The following is a 20,989-nucleotide window of genomic DNA, read 5'->3' on the forward strand; positions in this document are numbered from 1 at the left end:
CTTCTTCTTCGTCTCCTCCTCCTCTGCTTCCTTCTTCTTCTTCCTTTTCTTCTGCTCCTCCTCCTCCCACTCCTCCTTCTCCTTCTCCTCCTTTTTCTTCTTCTCCTCCTCCTCTTCTCCCCGAAGAGTCGTTCAACGGGGCACCGACACACAGATTTCTCCAGATCTGTCGGCTGTGTGTCACAGACCGGGTGGCAAGCCTGCAAGTGGTTAATTTGTGGTGTAAAACACATAAACAGTGTACGAGATTCACAATTATTCAATGTGCGTATTTGCATCGAAAGATACAGTATGCGTAACTGTTAACTTGAAGTGAACAATGCATACAATAAACGCAGTTCCACACATGCAGTTATCAACGAAGGAGAGAGAAGATTATAAAGTGATATAGTTGTGGAGGGGGTAAAGGGTTGGAGGGGTGCGTGCGTGTATGGGCGCGTGCGTGTGTTTGCTGCTGCTGCTACTACTACTACGACTACCACTTTTGCTGCTGCTAGTGCTACTGCAGCAACAACTACTACTACTATTACTACTACTTCTGCTGCTACTACTACTACTTATACTAGAACAACAACAACTATTGCTGCTGCTGCTGCTGCTGCTGCTGCTGCTGCTGTAATTACTAACACCATGAAACACAATGACACAACCAACCAACCAACCAACCAACCAGCCAACCAACCAACCAACCAACCAGCCAACCAACCAACCAACCAACCAACCAACCAGCCAACCAGCCAACCAACCAACCAACCAACCAACCAACCAACCAACCAAAGTAACTTGCCCCGTGTCTTTTTTTTTTTTTTTTTTTTTTTTTTTTTTAAAGCTGTTGCCACATGTCTACCTTTTTCTCGCCATGTCCATACAGACACCACGCTCCACTTCTGCCTCCGCCACCCCAACACCCGCCTGTCCCACCCGCTTCACTGCGGTCGCTACATCGTCTGCCGGCAGCCCGGTACGGCGCCTCTGGAGCGGGAGTGTCCTTACCCACAGCTGGTGTCCAGCGGACACTGCCGGCCCTTCCAGCACGTGCGCTGCGGAGCCCGCTACGAACCCAAAGTGCCCTGTGAGGACAAAGGAGGGTGGGGTTGGGTGTGTGTAGGGGTGAGGGGGGGGGGAGGGGCGTGGGGGGTTTGGGGGTAGTGGGGTGGGACGGCACAAACGCAGTGTGCTCTCGTTTGCATGATACAGACACAGGCACTGGCACAGACAGACATTCGCATATGCAGATACAGATCTATATAGACAGACCTGTTGACAGACATGCGTGATTATACAAAGACATGCACATATACGTAACGCATTTGAACACACACGCAAACACGGACGCACGCACGCGCGCTCACACACACACAAACACACATCTTTCTCCTCTACACACACACACACACACACACACACACACCTTTCTCCTCTACACAACACATACACACACAGACACACAGACACACACACACACACACACACACACACACACACACACACTTCAACACCTGTATAGTTATAGTTCCCACCTCGTTACGCCTTCCTGAGGGAAAGCCTTGGTAGGGCTTGACATGTGCGAAAGCTCGTAATAAGCCTCGCGGAGCAAGGGCGCCAGTCTGGTATCAGTAATGGTAGAGCTATCACGAAAATGTCTGTTACAAACACAGAAGTATATATATCCATGTTATCCAGGAAACAGCACAGGTAACAGACACATCCATGTTCAGAAAGAATGAACTCCAAGAGACTTTATACTGCTATCATTCACCAGGTATTCCATTAAGAGGTTCAAACTGAAAGCAGTTTCGCGAAAAAAAAAACTCGCAACGACCGAGTGACGCGAGCTGTGATAGAAGCGACCGACGCCCAGACGAGTTAAGACACGAACTGATGCCCAGATAGCAAAGCGCGCACACTCAAACCATGTTTCTGAAAGCGGCGCCTTCTCATTGGGTAGAATTATATTTCCCAGGTGACTACGCTTCTCTGAGGAAGTGCCCCGACCATCAGAAGGCCGGGTGCCCGGCCTGTGAGAAGCGCTACCCGAGCTGCGGCGGTCAGCCCGACGGCGACAGACCCTACCCGGGCCGACTGCTGAGCCCCTGGTTCGTCAAGTGTCGGGCAGAACGGACCATGGCCATTGTCCGCTGCGTTCGGTCTGTCTTCGATCCCGTGACCAACACGTGCGGCCGTTCCTTGGATCAGAGTCAGTGTGGTTTCCTTCTTGTCGTTGTTGTTGTCGTTGTTGTTTGCCGCTGTTGTTGTTTTTGTTGGTCTTGTTGGTCTTTTTGTTGGTCTTGTTCTTAATGTTAAATTCTTCTTGTTCTTGTTCTTCTTCTTCTCAAAATTATCATCCTCGTCATCTTTTTGCTGTTACCGTTTCGTCGTCGTCGTCGTTGTTGTTGTTGTCCTTGTCGTCGTCGTTGATGCTGTTGTTGTTGTTGTTGTTGTTGTTACTTCTTACTTTCTTTCTTTCTTTCTTCTACTTCTTCTTTTTCTTCTTCCACAACCTCCTCCACACTAATATCATTCTCGTCATCTCTGTTGTTGTTGTTTCTTCTTCTTCTACGTCTGTGTGTGTGTTTCTCTCTCTCTCTCTCTCTCTCTCTCTCTCTCTCTCTCTCTCTCTCTGTGTGTGTGTGTGTGTGTGTGTGTGTGTGTGTGTGTGTCCCACTCTCTCTCTCTCCATCCTCCCCCTCCTCTCTCTCTCTACCATTCTCTCTCTCTCTCTCGCCACCCTCTCTCTCCCTTTTCTATCTCTAACACCCTTTTTTCTGTTCATATGATTATGTATATTAATATTGTCAATGGCAGTGAAACAATGTCCAGGAGCCAGCTGCATTGCTCGGACGGAAGAGCCTAGTATGGTCGTAACCCGCTACTAACTGTGTGTAGTATGGAACTGACCAATGGCGTAGTTCGGTCAACGTAGGCATTTAGTCACGTGTAACTGTCAAAACGTTAGAACCAAGCAATGCAACTGGCTCCAGCAGGTCCTTAAAAAAAAAATTTAAAAAAACTCTACAAAAAAAAGTACAACAAAAAGCATAACTCTTGATTTCGTGACCCAGTTCTGGACACGGTCGCCTCCAACCCGGCGTCACTGTGCCAGCGCCAACCCCAGGCCGTGGTGCCCGACCCCGGGCACTGTGCCCGCTTCTACAACTGCTCGCAGCGTGCCCCGGGGCTGCTGGGCAGGCCCTACCTGTCCGAGTGCCGCTTCCCCTCCCTCTTCAACCGCCGCACGGGCCGCTGTGATTCCTTCCTCAACGTCGCCAGGGGCGCCGGCTGTGGCCGCAGCAAGGAACCGCTTCACCAATGTCAGTTGATTTGGGTGGTGGTGGGGGGGGGCAGGGGGGGGGCTGGGGAGGGGGAGAGGGTCGGGGGCGGGGGGGATATGTGGGGTGGGGTGGGGGGGGGGGAAGAGAGTCAGCAACAGCAAGGTTTGAACAGTTTGAACAGTTTTTTTGTTAGTTTTTTTTTTGTTAAAGCTTTGGCCCCAGGGAAGGTGTTTAAGCTATAAGCCAGAACTGACAATTACATGTAACATGTAATGGAAACCAGTGCACTGCAGTCTCATTCATTCGAACAGAAGAAACATAACAAACTGCTCACAGGAAGGGTGGTTGGTGGTGGTGGTGTGTGTGTGTGTGTTGGGGGGTGGGGGGGGTGGGGAGAGGGGTGAAGAGAGTCAGCAAGGAACCGCTGCACCAATGTCAACTGATTGGGGGTGTGGGTGTGGGAGGATGGTTTGGGGGTTGGAAAGGAGGTGGTAGGTGGGGTAAAGGGGCTGCTTCTCAGCATGGAGCCGCTGCACCAATGTCAGTTGATTGGATGGTGGGGTTGGGGGGCGGGGGGGGGGGAGGAGGGCAAAGGTGTGCGTGGGGGGTGAAGGGTTGGAGGGATGTCGAGGGGGGGAGGAAGGAACCGCTGCACCCATGTCAGTTGATTGGGTTTTTTTGTATTTGTATTTCTTTTTATCACAACAGATTTCTCTGTGTGAAATTCGGGCTGCTCTCCCCAGGGAGAGCGTGTCGCCACACTACAGCGCCACCCATTTTTTTGTATTTTTTCCTGCGTGCAGTTTTATTTGTTTTTTCCCATCGAAATGGATTTTTCTACAGAATTTTGCCAGGAACAGCCCTTTTGTTGCCGTGGGTTCTTTTACATGCGCTAAGTGCATGCTCCACACGGGACCTCGGTTTATCGTCTCATCCGAATGACTAGCGTTCAGACCACCACTCAAGGTCTAGTGGAGGGGGAGAAAATATCGGTGGCTGAGCCGTGATTCGAACCAGTGCGCTCAGATTCTCTTGCTTCCTGGGCGGACGTGTTACCTCTAGGCCATAACTCCATTGTGGGTGGGGGGTCGCTTTTTTGTGGGTGGGGAAAGGGTAGGGGGGTGTTGGGGGTTGGGAGGGTTGGCGGGAGGGATGTGGGGGGAGGAGGAAGGAACCGCTGCACCAATGTAAGTTGATTTGGTGGGGGATGGGGTTGCGGTGGGTGTTGGGGGGAGAGGGCGGAGGGGGGGGGGGGAGGCTGGGAATGGTGGTTTGGGGATGGGATGGCGGGAGTGGGGGTGGGGTGAGGGTGGGGTGTTAGATGGGTGTGTAGGATAAAGAGTCAGCAACAGCAAAGGTTGGTGTGGTCGGAGTCTGGGGGGTGTGGTGTGGAGGGGGGTGGGGGGTTGATGGATGTGTAGGATAAAGAGTCGGCAACAGCAAAGGTTGGTGTGGTGTGGAGAGGGGTGGGGGGGTTGATGGATGTGTAGGACAAAGAGTCGGCAACAGGAAGGGTTGGTGTGGTCGGAGTCCGGGGTGTGTGTGTGTGTGTGGGGGGGGGGGGTGAAGGGTTGGTGGGGGGGGGGGGTGATGGGTGTGTAGGATAAAGTTAGCAACAGCAGTGGGGGGGGGGGGGGGGAGGCGGGGCAGGAGGGAAGGGGGCTCGTGTTGATGGAGTGTTAAAAATGTGTGTGTGTGTGTGTGTGTGTGTGTGTGTGTGTGTGTGTGTTGTTGTTGTTGTTGTTGTTGTTGTTGTTAATTATAAAGCTTCTCATTTGACTGATGCATTTTTTTTCAACGTTTTTCAACGTTTTTCGTTTACAGTCAGTGTGATTGTTTGTACAATAATTTGCTCCTTGTCTCTGTTGAAGTCTTTTGTTCCAACTTTACACAACGCATAGCCCAACACTCAGCTTATAACACATATTGACATAAGCTTACAGTTGTGCCAACAGCAAAGTGAGTGCTGTATGATCAATGGTTTTCCAGTGCAGTAGGAAGTCAAATACTTACATCTTAGTCTTTCATGAAGGACAATGACTCTCAATCTAGGAGGCAAGATTGCACTGGCTGGTTGGCCTTTAGGAACCATCCCAGTGCCGACTGTCCTAAAACCCTCTTGGCCGAGAAAGTGGGGATGTAACTTGGGAAAGACGCCCTGCACTATAATCAAATTCTAGCCCAGATAGTTGGGACAGCAGTTGCCTCCTCTGCTGTTCTGATGGTCATAGTCGGAGACGACTGACAATCATACTTAACGCAATGACTTGTGTTTGTTTTTGTTTTTTGTATTCTTTTTTTATATATATAGAAAGCTGGCATATTTTTTTTTATTCTGTCTTCCTCCTCCATCCGACTATCTCTCTGTATAGGCATGTATTCCTTGGTTTGTTTACCGATTCTCACTTTACTGATGTGTGATAGTCAGTGGTGTTCACCTATGACCACTGGAACAGCAGAGGAGGCATGTTCAGTCCTGACTTTGTGAGCTAGAATATGATTATAGTGGAGAGCGTCTTGCCCAAGTTACACCCCCAATCTCTTGGTCAAGAGGGTTTTTAAAAAAGGACAGTCAGCGTTGGGGTGGTTCCCAAAGGCCAGCTAGCCCCCAAGGCTGCAGCACTAAGAGCCAGTGCAGTCTTGCCTCCTAATTTCAGATTCACAGTCCTCCACAAAAGACTAAGCTTTAAATGACTTCCCATTGCAGTGGAGAAGCCATTGATCACACAATTCTCTCTCTGCTGATGGACCAACTGTAAGCTTATGTCAATCTGTGATATAAGCTGAGTTACCAGACTACCATCCAACTGTCTCTTTCTGTACAGGCAAGTATTCTGTGGTTTGTTTACCGATTCTCACTTTACTGATACCAGACTACCATCTGACTGTATTTCTCTCTGTACAGGCGAGTACTCCCTGGTTTGTTTACTGATACTCACTTTACTGATACCAGACTACCATCTGACTGTAATTCTCTCTGTACAGGCGAGTACTCCCTGGTTTGTTTACCGATTCTCACTTTACTGATACCAGACTACCATCTGACTGTATTATATCTCTCTGTACAGGCGAGTACTCCTCGTACTGCCCGGGCACGAGGTACCGCACGTGCCGGGACTGCTACAGCCACATCCCCAGCTGCCGGAGGGTGCCGGACGGGATTCACACCATCCCGCCAGGTCGTCGCGTCTCCCGTGCCTTCGTGTACTGCCTGGACCAGCGCTCCCTGGTCTTCTCGCAGTGCCCGCCGGGCTTCCTGTACTACGACACGGCCAAGACCTGCGTCACGCGCAACTCCGCCTCCATCCCCCCCTTCATCCTGGCGGCCGTCACTGAGCCGCCCGAAGTGTGATGATGAGAGTGAGTGAGTGAGTGCTTTGCTGACTGACCTGACTGACTGACTGACAGCTGAGGTCTGTTGTTTCTTGTCTCTGCCCCACCCCCCTTCCATTACATCAAGCAATTGTTGTCGTTTTTTATTTTTCTTCCTGTTCGCAAATGTTCCCCACTCTGCTCCCTTCTTTCTCACTGGCTAACTGACTGTCGCAGATTCTCCAAGTGTGAGAGCTAACGATTGGGGGCCACTGTGCTCACCCCTGCACTCCTCACCGCACCCTTCTCCCTCTCTGCCTGTTCACAAAATAATGTTCCCACTCTGCTCTTTCTCTCAGGCTGAAGAAAGATCACAGAGTTTTGCCCCCCAAAGTATGAGTCCTGACAACCGAGTTGAGTGTTTCTCTCCTCTCCCCCGACCCCCGCCCCCCGCCCCCTCCACATCACCCTCTCTATCAAACATGATTGGCTGGAGACTGGCAGAGTTACGACCACAGAATCAAACTGCCCCCCGCCCCCCGCCCCCTCCACATCACCCTCTCTATCAAACATGATTGGCTGGAGACTGGCAGAGTTAGGACCACAGAATCAAACTGCCCCCTGCCGTATGACTGCTGACAATTGAGTTCTGTGCTTTTCTCCCATCACATCACACAATATTCCATACTCGCATATGTTCCCGCTGTGCTCGTCCTCACAGGCTGAAGAAACAGAAAGGCATGGTATCAACTGAAACACTCCTCCAGCTACGTCTCTAGTTGGCGGTCAGAGCGAGCCCACCCCCGAAAACGGAGTATGGCTGCCTACATGGCGGGGTAAAAATGTCCATACACGTAAAAGCTCACTCGTGTACATACGAGTGAACGTGGGAGTTGCAGCCCACGAACGAAGGAGAAAAAGAAGAAGAAGAAGTGTAAGCCCCAGAGAAGGCGAAAGGCCAAAGTGATTCCTTCATATCCACACCAAGCCCCCAGATCTGAATAAACAACAACAACAACAACAAAACAAACATGACTCAATGGAGAAAGCCAAGACGTCGTTAACTCGCTCTGGACCTGCCATCTCCAGCGGGTCGTGTTAACGCCTGACAATATTTTGTGCGACGTGTTTTCTTCCACTGATGATGGCAACGTGAAAAAAAAAAGTTTATGTCAGAGTCGTGCAACTGACACTTCAAGTGTTGGCCAAAATACCGCTGACTGTGGAGATGACCTTTTTGCTCTCGGCAGAAATTGTCGTGTTTATATGCATACATACATGCGTATTATATTTACGCATACATATGATATACATGCATGCATCCTTTTTTCTTTTCTTTTTTAATCTAAAAACAGTGGGGTTTTTCGTGTGTGAATGGAAACATCGTAAACACCGTTTTCCCCGAAGAAAATGTGCTGAAAGGAAATGTTGCAGAGATTTTTTTAAATTAATGGTTTCTTTGGAATCAAAGTGTTGCTTATCTGACGCTGGTTTTCATAGAGTAACGATTCTGATATTAGAGTTGAATCTATGCGAGAAGTTCGTAAAAATGACAAAATGACATGCTATTAGAAAACGGAAGACTTGCTGATGATATGAAACACTGCAATTCTCAACAGAAGCCTGTGATCTTTTTTTTTTTTTTTTTTTAATGAGAAAACAAAGACGATTGGGTCGTGTGAAGAACGCTGGAAGTGAAAATTTCACCAGTCGTATTGTGTGAGACGCTGACTTTCAACCTGTGGCCAGCCAAAGAGTCTGCCTGTTGCTTGAGGAAGTTAGCTTGTGGTATTTCTGTGAGGTATCTCTGTTTTTTTCTATGAAGCGTCTCTTTTTATGTATGTTCAGCATGACCCGTGTTGCAGCTTTAGGGGATTTGAACTCTGGACAGTTGAAGTCTCTGGTAGCACGCATAAGACGTGTATCAGGCATGGCAAAGCATATGCTTGGCAGTGTATATAATTATGTTGGCACGTGAAAAACGTGTGTGTGTGTGTGTGTGTGTGTGTGTGTGTGTGTGTGTTGGTGTTGTTGTTGTAACTGCTATTTCTATCCGTCCAGCGACTCAGGATTACGAAGCTTATTAGTGGATTATGAATAACAATGGTATTACGACTACTACTTCTGATGATGATGATGATGATGATGATAGAAATTACTACTATTGATGACGATAATCATAACAGCAACAATGATAATAAACCAGTTGTTTAGCTACACCTCTGACATTGTTTAGAGCATTGCGTATGCGCTCCGTGCGAATTTGGGGGCAGTATGCGCCCTATGAACAAGACATTAACAAACAACTCACAGACATAAATTAATGAGTAACCCCCTTTTTTTTACAAGACCAATGGGCCACTCTTGTTTATAGGGATAACGAGCCTCTCTCGTTTATGATGATAATGGATCACTCTTTATAGGGATAATGGGACACTCTTGTGCATGTTTATAAAGATAATGGGATACTCTTTGTTGTTGTTGATCAGAATAAGCTTTATTTGTTTATACTTATAACAATGATGGACCCCTCTTGGTGATACACATACAGAAATGGTGATCACTCCTGTTTCTATTTATAACAATAATGGATTACTCTTCTTTATACCTACAACGAAAAGGGCCATTCTTGTTTCTGTTTATAACGATATTTGGCCACTTAAAAAATCATTTATTTTTATTATTATTTTTTTATTAAAGACAATATACCATTATTGTTTATGAGGAAATGGACCATTCTTGTTTATAATGATAATGCCCCCCCCCCCCACCCCCCATCCCCCTTGTTTACAATAATAATGTGCCACTCTTGTTCCTGTTTATGATGATGACTTGCCAGTTGTTTTTATATAAAAGAACATGGACTGGTCTTGTTTGGAAAGAAAACAGGACACCCTTGTTCACAACAATAACGGACCACTCTTGTTTGTATTTATGACGATATTGGGCCACTGTCATTGTGGTTATGACGATAACGGGCCTCTTTCGAGTGTTTTTGACGATAATGGGCCACTCTTGTTTGCTTTTATGACGACATTGGGCCAATGTCGTTTGTGGCTGCGACGATAATGTGCCACTCTTGTTTGCTTTTATGACGACATTGGGCCAATGTCGTTTGTGGCTGTGACGATAATGTGCCACTCTTGCTTATATTCATGGCGATAAGGGGCCAGTCTTGTTTGTGATTGAGACAGATTATGGGCCACTCTTGTTGGTATTTGTGACGATAATGTGCCACTCTTGTTTATGGCGATAATTGGCCACTCTTGTTTGTATTTGTGACGATAATGGGGCACTATCGTTTGTGTTCATTACTACTTTGGGACACTCTTTTTTTATGTATATAACGATATTGGGCCACTCTTGTTAGTGTTTGTGACGATAAAGGGCCACTGTCGTTTGTGTTCATAACGACTGTGGGCCACTCTTGTTTATGTTTATGACGATATTGGGCCACTCTTGTATATGTTAATAACGACAGTGGGTCACTTTTGTTTATAACAATAATGGATCAGTTTATCACGATAATGGGCCGCATGGACACACAGAGAGCCCGCCATGGTTCACTTGTTCAGTGTGAGTGTGTGTCACATGTCGTAGCGTGTGTCATATTGTCTTGCAAAAATACCCTCTCCTTTCCCTGGAAAAAAAATTATCATGAAATGGACCACTGTCTCTCCTGTTCATGTCAGCCATTTCAAGAAACGCTCTCTGTGTGTCGTGGTGTTTTTGTTTTTGACTCACTTGTGTAAACAAAGTGAGTCTATGTTTTAACCCGGTGTTCGGTTGTCTCTGTGTGTGTATGTGTGTGTGTGTGTGTGTCCGTGTGTCTGTGTGTCTGTGTCCGTGGTAAACTTTAACATTGACATTTTCTCTGCAAATACTTTGTCAGTTGACACCAAATTTGGCATAAAAATAGGAAAAATTCAGTTCTGTCCAGTCATCTTGTTTAAAACAATATTGCACCTATGGGATGGGCACAAAAAAAATAAAAAGAAGCCTAATTATATGCAAACTGCATTTACTGTTATATTTATATTTTTTGTATTCTCTAAACTTGGCACTTTGACCTCTTATTCTGACACAACAACAAGAGGAGTCATTATTATCATTTTTTGTTCAAACAGGAACTTCTTTTGCTAAGCATGGAATTTTTTATTTATTTTGCAAACGTTTTGGTGCAGATAGTAAAAAAGGGAAATTACTCTGTAATTAATGCTAGGGGACTTAATTTATCACAAGTGAGTCTTGAAGGCCTTGCCTCTCTTGTTTTTGTTTTGTTTTGTTTTGTTTTTGTTGTTGTTTTATCGTTGTTTTTTCTTACAAGACTCGCGTGACCAGCGACTTGCGTCAGTGGCACAACTGACGAGATGGTGAGAATGACGTCAGTGAAGAAAGTCATTATATATAAACGCTATTGAACTGAATTATTCCAGCCAAATGAAAACTAGTCCATTTAGTGTTCAATGGGCACAAAGAAACCATCACACTGCCATATGTTTGTTGATGTCAAATGTACATACAATACATATCACAGTTCCACGTGTTTGTCTATGGCAGGTGCAAAGACACTACAAGTACGATTTTCACGTGTTTGTTGGTATAAAGTGTACAGACGATAGGTACAGATCGCAATTCCACGTGTTTGTATATGGTAAGTGCACAGACAATAGGGTAGCCTACTGTTGATAATTCTTTATGTTTGTCGATGTTGAATACATAGGCGACATACATAACATTTTCATGTGTTTGTTAAATGCACAGACAATACAAATCACAATTACACGTGTGTGTTTTTTTTATGTTAAGTACACAGACAATACAGTTCATATTGCATGTTAAAATGTAAGGCTTACCTACACAAAGAAAATTTCACAATTCCAAGTGTTGAGTTCACAAACGATACAGATTGCGATGCAGTGTTTGTCAAGGTCAATGCATCGGCAAATAAATGAATGATATTTCCATGTGTTCAGCGATGTTCGTGCACCGACAAAACATGAAAATTCCACGTGTTGTCTGTCTGAAGTGCACTGACAAGTTACGTGAACATTTCCGTGTGTTTGTCTGTGTTCATGTTCAGACGAAACATGAACATTCCATGCGTTTTTCAAACGTTGACATATTATGCAACATTTCCATGTTTATCTCTGTTCAGTGCACAGACAAAACATTTCGATTCCATGTAATTCTCTGTAAAGTGCATCGATGAATGTAACATTTCCATGTTTAGCTATGTTGCACAGACTCCTCCCAAAGCGGAGTATGGCTGCCTACATGGTAGGACTAAAACGGACAGGTAAAAGCCAACTGGTACATTTGAAGTGAACGTGGGAGTTGCAGCCCACGAACGCATATGAGGAAATGCACAGCCCAAAACCTCGCAATTGCTTGGATTTTACTCTGTGAAGTGTTTCGACAAATTAATGTCGGACCGAACATTTTCGCATGTTCAGCTGTGTAAGGTGTGAACAGATAAGAACAAATGAGGTTCTGAGTATTCTTCTGCCTTCCGTGGCAGAATAAGCTTATATGAATGTAGCCGAGTGGTATTTTTCATAAAGGGGACGGTACAAAAGAATTACTGATTTACTGTATTAACCCGTTCACCGTCAGTCAATTTAGAGTGTAAAATTCCCTTATACTATAAACACAGAAATTATGGTGTCTGTGAACAGCTGGGGATTCCCCCTGTGATGTGTAGAATATATGGCCTATCCTACCACCGAACATTTAGAGCAGTAGGTTTATGGATAACAGACACGTGATCTGGTCACCCTTCAGTGACATGGGGTCCTAGCTGCTGCATGAATGCGAGTTTGGCAGTGAAAGGGTTAAAGGATAGAAAAGATCCACGCGCAGGCCAGGAACATGTAGAGGCCAGTCACATGAGGGTTTTTCTATTGTTTTATTTACAATAGTTAGGAGGAGATAAGAAGAGATGAAGAGAAAAGACCATGCAGCAGAATTTTAGGCAGCTGACTGTGTGTTGTTGTCAAAAAAAAAAAAAAAAAAACCCACCGTGGGGGTAGGGGCTATGAGAGGGGGAGGGGTAAAAGTGTGTGTATGTGTGGAGGGTGAATAGGGAAAGACAACGCTAGGAAAAATGGAAACGTTATAAACGCCAACATCAAACAACTATAGCATCTATAACAAATGTCCTATAGGACTATGCAGCAAACCTTCTGCAATAACAAATAACATACTGGAATTGTTAATAACACATTCAAAAGAACTTTTGGTGAAGTCTGGCAAAAAAACATTTTAGATTCTGACATTCGAATATTACATGGTTGCTAGAAATATGTTCTCCACATATGCACCTGACATCTTTGCTGAACTTTGTTACAAAAATGACTGTGTGCGACACGCGATGTGTGCTCGAGAGCAGCACCTCGGGAACATGACCGGTGGATGCTTACGTTTCAATTTCGATTCTGAACAGTGTTACGCCACAGGAGTTACCTCCTCATGTCAAAGGTTGGACACCGTCACTTCAGTGAAACTGTCGTCTGCTGTACGATATGTGCTGTGAGTTAACTACGGTTAGTAGCCAGCTGAGCACTTGGCTGCATGAAAATTGACTGCTTAATATTTAGGTCTGGAAAAAAAGGAGAGAAATAAGGCTTTTTTGGTTTTGTTTTGGTGTTTTTTGTTTGTGTTTGCCGTCTATCCATGAAATTGTTGCAATAAAAGTCGAGCTGGATCGTTTGACACTTCGACATGTGGGCATGAGATGATGCGCATTGCTGTTGTCGTACGTCAATTTTACGTCTGTTCGCAAAGAGGAGAGGGGTGGATGGGGGCTGGTGTATTTGTGGGAGGGATTGGGGCGGAGGTGGAAGGTGGGGCCACAGGGGAAGGTAGGTGGCGGAAGGTAGTTGGTAGGTAGTAAAATGAGCAGTGCGCGCGCGCGTGTGTGTGTGTGTGTGTGCGCGCGTGATCGTGCTGTATGAGTATTGGCTAGTGTTGGTGTTGGTGTATCAGCATTCATTGGAAATAGTACTGTTTTTAAAATGGTATATTGCTTTTTATTTTTTTTATTCTCTTCATTTACATATTCACAGAATGTACGTGTTTGCGCTTTGAGTTTACTGATTGTCTCCGCGTGTGCGCATGCGCACACGCACACACACGCAGAAGTATACACACATGCAAACGTACACACATGCATCCACACACACACACACACACACATGTACACAGTGCACACACACACACAAGCTCACACACACACACACACACACACACACACACACACACACGGGGGGGAGGGAGGGGGGTGGTGAGAGAGAGGGAGAGGGGGGGCGGGGTTGGGGGGGGGGGGGGAGAGAATCCACCTTTCTGTCTTGTTCTTCATTCACTGTCACAACCACAAACACATGTATATACACTTTAGTGGTACCACAGAGTGAAAGAACTCGTACCCTGTTTGTCTGTCTGTCTGTTAATCTGTCCATCATTATATATCCACTAAATCCAAGTGCTGAAACATACTCCTAAGTGTATATTTAAACACGCACTTACACAGTACAAAATGTCCTCCTCAAACACACACAAAATCAATTCTAGCAAGCTAGTATATATATTTTATTTTCTGATGGTAAAAAAAAATCCAGTTTTTATTGAACTGTAGTTTTATTTCGTGGTGGTAAAAATGTAGGCCAACCTAGATAAAGACTGTGATTTCTGATTACACATTCATTTTTATTTCAGTCAAGTGGGAGTCGACCACTCATGAGGTTTTTCAATAATATATAACAAATCAATAAATAGCAGTATTAAGTACATTACAACATTACAACTTTTATTCGACCTGGGTATCACTGGTATCAACACACACACACACACCATCATTATCATCATCATCATGTGTACTCAAATATAGGAAGACCAGTACATGTTGATAAACTGAAGTGAGAAAACTTAATTAGCTTACAGGCTGAAAGGATAATCACCGTCACACATGTTTAAAGTATAGACATCGTTAATGCCTGCAAGAGATCGAATTGATGAATAAGACTATAGGATAAACTTTCACACAGACAGATAGATAAATAGATTCGATATACAGCTGGAGAGAGAAACAGAGACAGATTTCTATAAATAGCAGTGTATCCTCCTTGTTGCCAGCGAAAAAAACGAATGGTCATCGTTCTAGTCTAAAATAAAAAAATTCAAAAAATTTAAAAAATCATCTATTCTTGTCCACGGTTCTATCAAGATACTGTCTTTTTAATGGTCAACACATACTCTCAAATGTGCAGAAATAACTATTCCGCCGCCTCAGAAATTCTAATACAAGCGGTATATTTTGATGACTTTAAAAACACGTTTTCAGCCATGGTTATTCTGATACCTTCTTGCTTGCACTTACAATTTAAATCATTTTCCTTCCCTGTGCCTTCATTTTTGTTGTTGTTGTTGTTGTTAAATTATATTTCAACGTATGTACTTATTCGTTTATTTTGTTTATTTCCTTTCGTTTCTAGCTGAATCCTCTTTACATACCTATTGTAGGCTTTGAAGGCCTGACGAGTCTCTGTGCATATAGGATTGGTTAGGCATCACCCCCCCCCCCCCACTCCACCCCCCGCACCTTGTCCCCACTTCCCCCCCCCCATTTTATTTCTAAGCAGATGTAGCGTAGCAGCATGTATGGACCATCCCGCGCGCACGCTTCGACACCTCCTTGAAACTTGTACTGAAATTTGTACTTTTTAACATGGGAGTGTTTTATTTCTCACCTTGTAGGGGTGACTGTGAATCAGTTGCTTGCAGTTAATGTGAATGACTCTTTTGGAACGGATAGTTTTCCGTCACGAACATATGTCTGAAGCTTGAAGGGAGGGAAGTGGGTTTAGGTGACCCCTAACGATGAACTAACAATAATCATCAGCATCATCATCACGGTCATCATAATAATCAAAATCAAGATAATAAATGGGAGGTGTGTATTCTGTGGTGGTCGTTGTTTCAGTAGTGACCGGTCCTTTGTCAGTGGTAGTCGGGACTTCAAACACAGTGGTTGTGGTAAGTGGGTCATCGTCAGTGGTAAATGCGCCATCAGCAGTGGTAGACAGGTCATCAGCAGTGGTAAATGGGCCATCGTAAGTGGTAGATAGGTCATCAGCAGTGGTAAACACGCCATCAGCAGTGGTGTGTGGGACATTGTCAGTGGTAAGTGGGCCGTCAGCAGTGGTAAGTGGGCCGTCAGCAGTGGTAAATGGGCCATCGTCAGTGGTAGATAGGTCATCAGCAGTGGTAAATGGGCCATTGTCAGTGGTATATGGGACATTGCCAGTGGTAAGTGGGCCATCAACAGCGGTAGATGGACCACCAGCAGTGGTAAGTGGACCACCAGCAGTGGTAAGTGGGCCATCAAGGGTGGCGTTGCCTGTGTTCCAGTCCTGGCTGACGGAATGCCCCGTGGCCGTGACAGCTGCAGTGGTCAGTGTTGCTGCTGCTGTTGGCATGTCTCCCGCTGTGGACTGGTTTGCCTCCGTGATGGGAGGAGCTGAAGTCAAACAAAGGGAATGTGTATATTCATTATGTATAACACACACACACACACACGCACACACATACACACACAGATATATATATATCGTGCTCACTAACGCTAATTGTCCATTTTGCGCATTACCGGTTATGGGCAGGGAGTGTACGTGTTTTTTTCTTCTGTCTTTGTGTGCCGTGCCGTGCTGTGTGTGTTGTGTGCGCGCGTGCGTGTTCCAATAAATGTACGCGTCGCTTCTCCAACAGACCGAGCCAGGCTGACAAAGGATAAAACCACCAGAAAAAACAACAACACAACACAAGGCTTGTCAGTCATATCACTTTCTTTCCTGCTTCAAGCCTTTTCGGGGCTGCAGAACAATGGAAATAACCATTCACCATTTAACTCTCTCCATACGAACGGCGAAAGAGACGACGTTAACAGCGTTTCACCCCAATTACCATCATCAAAATACTGCAAGCGGAAGGCTCTTATACTGAAGAGGTGAATGTTGACAAAGATACCACAATTCTGACGACGGAAGCTGAAGGTCATTCAGACACCCACTGCACATCCAAGGGGTCTGTGTAAGGAGAAGAGAGGACTGGCCGTACTGAGTGAGTTAAACAAGCTCGTGTGATAAAAGCAACTGAAAAAGGGCAGTGGGAATGTGGCTGTTTTCGCAGGAGGAAGGGGGGGGGGGGGGAGGGAAGCCAGTAGCCGAAAAATTGAAGTTTAGATTCCAGGGTATGTTTCTCCATTTCAATGTTTGCAAAAACGAAGCGCCTCCTCACAACCTCAGCATTACCCCACAGCCTAGAAACAAGGGAGAGAAAAAAAGTTACGTCTCAAGGACATTACGTCAAAGACACTACGTCAAAAATGGAAATGGAACTGCATCCCAAGAACAGCAGCGCTCTTGACAAGGACAACCAGAGAAAGTGGCAGGAAAGGCTAATGACACTGACAGTGACACCAACGACTTGTACAACAAACAGGAGTGGACATGTGCTCTAAGGGTGTTGTGGCGGGAAATGTATTGTGTAAATGTGTGGTTTACAACTTTCATTGGATTATCTGGATATCAAACACAGGAAAAACAACATAAAAAAGGCACTTCGTCAATACATACCATTATGTAGTGAATGTGACAATTTCAGACTCAGTGAATCGAATTTGTAGAAGTTTACACACATTACATTGGATGAACGTGATTTTGCAGAGAACTAATATAAATAACAACATTTGTATTTAATTTGTTTTACTCTTTTTGTCACAACAGATTTCTCTGTGTGAAATTCGGGCTGCTCTCCCCATGGAGAACGTGTCGCTAACACTGACCCATTCTTCTTTCTTTCTTTTTTCTCTGCCTGCAGTTTTATTTGCTTTTCCTATCGAAGTGGGCTTTTCGACAGAATTCTACCAAGGAAAACCCTTTTGTTGCCGTGGGTTCTCTCACGAGCGCTAAATGCATGCTGCACACGGGACCTTGGTCTGTCGTCTCATCGACTAGCGTCCAGACAACCACAAATTTGTTCCACTATAAGCGAATACGATGGGTCTAAAATCCCTGCAAGCAAAAAGATGTGGAATTAAAGAAAGATTTTAAAGAAAGAAAGAAAGACGAAAAGAAGATAGACAGAAAGAAAGAACGAAAGAACTTACTGTTTTCCTGGGTGGTGTTGCCTTGTGCAGCCCGCATGGACTGGGGATCTGAACACACAACAGGTCAGTTCACGTTTTGAGGGGCGCGGTGGCCGAGTGGGTATGAATGTTTGATTTTAAAACTGAGGGACCTGGGTTCCATCCCGGTATAGCATCGGCGCCTGGCGCAATAAATAAGGGGTGGAGCTTTCCCCGATTTCCACAGGTCAACAGATGTGCAGACCTGCTATAGTGCCTGAACCCCCCACCCCCCACCCCCGCCCCCTTTATGTGTGTGTGTGTGTGTGCGCGCGCGCGTGCGTGTGTGCGTACATGCGCGCGCGTGTGTGTGTGTGTGTGAGTGTGTCTACATGCAGATGATAAAACACGCCCGTTAACGATCCCGAAATCCGTGTCAGCGTTCGGTGGAATTAATTATGGGAACACGAAAATACCCAGCGTACACACTCTGAAAAACGGAGTATGGCTGCCTACATGGGAGGGTAAAAAAACACACGTAAAAGCCCACTCGTGGACACGATTGAACACGGGAGTCCAGCCCACTAACGAGGAAAGAAAGGAACGACGCGAACACTGCGGTGTTTCACATACACTGAAATATACCATGGTAAGTAAGCCTGCAGCTTTCACATGATGTGCTATGTTTCAGTTTCAGTTTCAGTAGCTCGAGGAGGCGTCACTGCGTTCGGACAAATCCATATACGCTACACCACATCTGCCAAGCAGATGCCTGACCAGCAGCGTAACCCAACGCGCTTAGTCAGGCCTTGAGAAAACAAACAAACAAACAAAAAAGATATTTACCCTCCTGTCACTGGGTGATATAATACTTCTCCATCAGAAAACTCTCTCATATGTATACGTGCGTGCCTGCGTGCGTCCGTGCGTGCGTGTGTGTGTGTGTGTGTGTGTGTGTGTGTGTGTGTAAGTATGTGAATGTGTGAATATAAGAAATTATGTGTGCTCAAGTGTATGTCCGTATACCCGTTTTTGTAAAGAATAAATGGTCATTATTATTATTATCATTAGTAGTAGTAGTAATAGTAGTGGTAGTAGTATCATTACGATTATCAGTAGTTGTAGTAGTAAATTTTATCACTGTCGTCATCATCATCATAATTTTTTTTTTTTTTTTTTTAATTGTGATTATGATTATTATCATTTTATTCATTTTTAACAGGTAAAAATCTCGTTGATCTTTCCATTGTCCCGACAAAAATCCACCCCAACAGCCCCACGACAACCACCACCACTTCCCCACCTCTACACAACGCTCCCACGCCGACCGACTTACCGTCCCTGCCCAGTGTGACGGCCATCGCGACCGCCGTACACAGCAACAGCAGGCTCCCCAACAGCACGGCGTAAAACACAACCCTCTTCCTTCTCCTCCTCCTCCACTCCCCCTCTTCAGAGCCCTGAGAATCGAACACAGGACCAGACCCATTCCCCTTCCGCCCCTTAAGTCTCCTCGCGGGCTCCTGCATCCTCCCGTGCTCTGGTTCGAATCCCCGAGGATCGCTGCTGGCCGGGGGTTTGGCCCCGTGGTCTCTGAAGCCAGGGAAGGCGGTGGCTGGGGCGAAGTCAAGGTGACGGAGAGCGGAGAGGTTATTGAAGGACGGCTGGCGGTCGTTGGAGGAGGAGGAGGAGGTGGGGGAGGAGGAGGAGGGGGTTTGCGTTTGCCGCTGAGGAGGACCTTGACCTTTGGAAGAGGCGTAGATGGGGTTGACGAAGCCGTCACCAACGTCCCCGTCTGGGTTGCTGCTGGTCCCTCTTGGGGCCTGGGTTCCGGCAGGGATATGAAATTGCGTGACAATGGTGAGACAACAGTATGACTTCATGACAGACAGAAGTTTTTTTGGTGTGATTCTGTTGGTTAAAGAACAAACAAACAAAGGAAAAACTGTTTCTACACATAAATTTGATTGATGATACGTAATAGTTTATTATTAAATGATGATGACGATAATGATAATAATAATAATAATAACAAAACAACAAACAACAATAATAATAATAACAATAATAATAATAATAATGAGTGCATTTATATAGCGTTTTATAACGCTTTCAAATTCTCAAAGCACTTTACAATAACACGCCAGAGACAAAGCACACAAGAACACGCAACACATTGACAATGCCCCCACCCCTCATCAGACACACACGCACACGCACACACACACACACACACACACACACACAGAACAAACAGATACACACATAACACACGCGCGCGCGCTAACACTAACACTAATACACACACTAACACACACACACAAACACAAACACACGGATAAAGGGTCTCACGGCAGAGCTGGAAGCCTGGTAATTCAGCAGTATGACCCCATCACTGGGACGACCCAAGGAAGGCATCTTCTGAGCCAGATGACTCCTCTTAGAAGCCATGGAAAATGGAATAGCAGTATTTGTTTTTTTTTCTATTGAAAAACAAAACAAAACAAAAAACAACAACAACAAATAAACCATTAAACAAACAAAAATGAAAATCTTTTGGAATTCCATTAATTATTCTCAAACAGAAACGAAAGGGTGCTGACCCGACCCGACTGTTCATCATTTTTCTTGGTAATGAATGCATTTGTGTATACCTGCCACGACAGACAAAGTGCATCTGTTTAAGTCGGCGAATTTACAAACCCTTCTGGTGAATATATTTAGTTTTGGCTACCTACCACGACAGACAATGAGCATCTCTTTATGTCGGCATATTCACAAAACCTTCTTATGAATACATATAAATTTAGAAGTACTCAATCACTTCCAGCACAAACAACAGAAAATCTTTCACATATTGTTTTAAAAGACGCATCTCTCTCTCTCTCTCTCTCTCTCTCTCTCTCTCTCCATCAATGCATGCCATATCTATCTATCAGCCGACCAGTTCGTTTGGCCATTGTAAAAACAAAATTGCACTGGCTCTTAGTGCTGCAGCCTTGGGGAGCCAGCTGGCCTTTGGGAACCATCCCAACGCCGACTGTCCTAAAACCCTCTTGGCCGAGAGAGTGGGGATGTAACTTGGGTACTATAATAAAATTCTAGCCCAGATAGTCTGATGGTCATAGTCGAAAACGACTGACTATCATAACTGATTGTAAGCAGTTTCGGTTTCAAGGATGAGTCAAAGAGGGCCGACTGCTCCATACGCGCTACATCACATCTGCTTCAAAAAGTATTTTAAAAATCAGAGATAGGAGCAGATGTCTGACTTCACCTACTC

The 20,989-nt window shown here is 45.3% G+C and overlaps 3 protein-coding genes across 3 annotated transcripts in view; 1 reads left to right on the top strand and 2 right to left on the bottom strand.

Moving 5' to 3' along the window:
* Positions 1-6,682, top strand: part of LOC143288755 (uncharacterized) — a 42,713-nt gene extending 36,031 nt beyond the window's left edge. The window contains exons 14-17 of the mRNA XM_076597382.1: positions 872-1,072; positions 1,964-2,197; positions 3,063-3,311; positions 6,341-6,682. Coding sequence (XP_076453497.1) covers positions 872-1,072; positions 1,964-2,197; positions 3,063-3,311; positions 6,341-6,624 — 968 coding nt within the window. The 3' untranslated portion in view covers positions 6,625-6,682. The remainder of the gene's footprint in view (positions 1-871; positions 1,073-1,963; positions 2,198-3,062; positions 3,312-6,340) is intronic.
* Positions 6,683-15,323: 8,641 nt separating this feature from the next.
* On the bottom strand, positions 15,324-17,791 carry LOC143288921 (uncharacterized). The gene is made up of 2 exons (XM_076597595.1): positions 17,749-17,791; positions 15,324-16,101 (listed from the first exon to the last, which is right to left on the bottom strand). The coding sequence occupies exons 1-2, from the start codon at positions 17,783-17,785 to the stop codon at positions 15,467-15,469; spliced, it is 672 nt and encodes a 223-aa protein (XP_076453710.1). The 5' UTR covers positions 17,786-17,791; the 3' UTR covers positions 15,324-15,466.
* A 26-nt stretch (positions 17,792-17,817) lies between these two features.
* On the bottom strand, positions 17,818-20,183 carry LOC143288756 (uncharacterized). Its single transcript, XM_076597383.1, has 3 exons — positions 20,059-20,183; positions 19,043-19,529; positions 17,818-17,909 (listed from the first exon to the last, which is right to left on the bottom strand). The coding sequence occupies exons 1-3, from the start codon at positions 20,155-20,157 to the stop codon at positions 17,818-17,820; spliced, it is 678 nt and encodes a 225-aa protein (XP_076453498.1). The 5' UTR covers positions 20,158-20,183.
* Between the last annotated feature and the right edge of the window lie 806 nt (positions 20,184-20,989).

Source organism: Babylonia areolata, chromosome 13 (genome assembly GCF_041734735.1).
Source record: "Babylonia areolata isolate BAREFJ2019XMU chromosome 13, ASM4173473v1, whole genome shotgun sequence".
In the NCBI taxonomy this organism is placed as follows: Eukaryota; Metazoa; Mollusca; class Gastropoda; order Neogastropoda; family Buccinidae; genus Babylonia; species Babylonia areolata.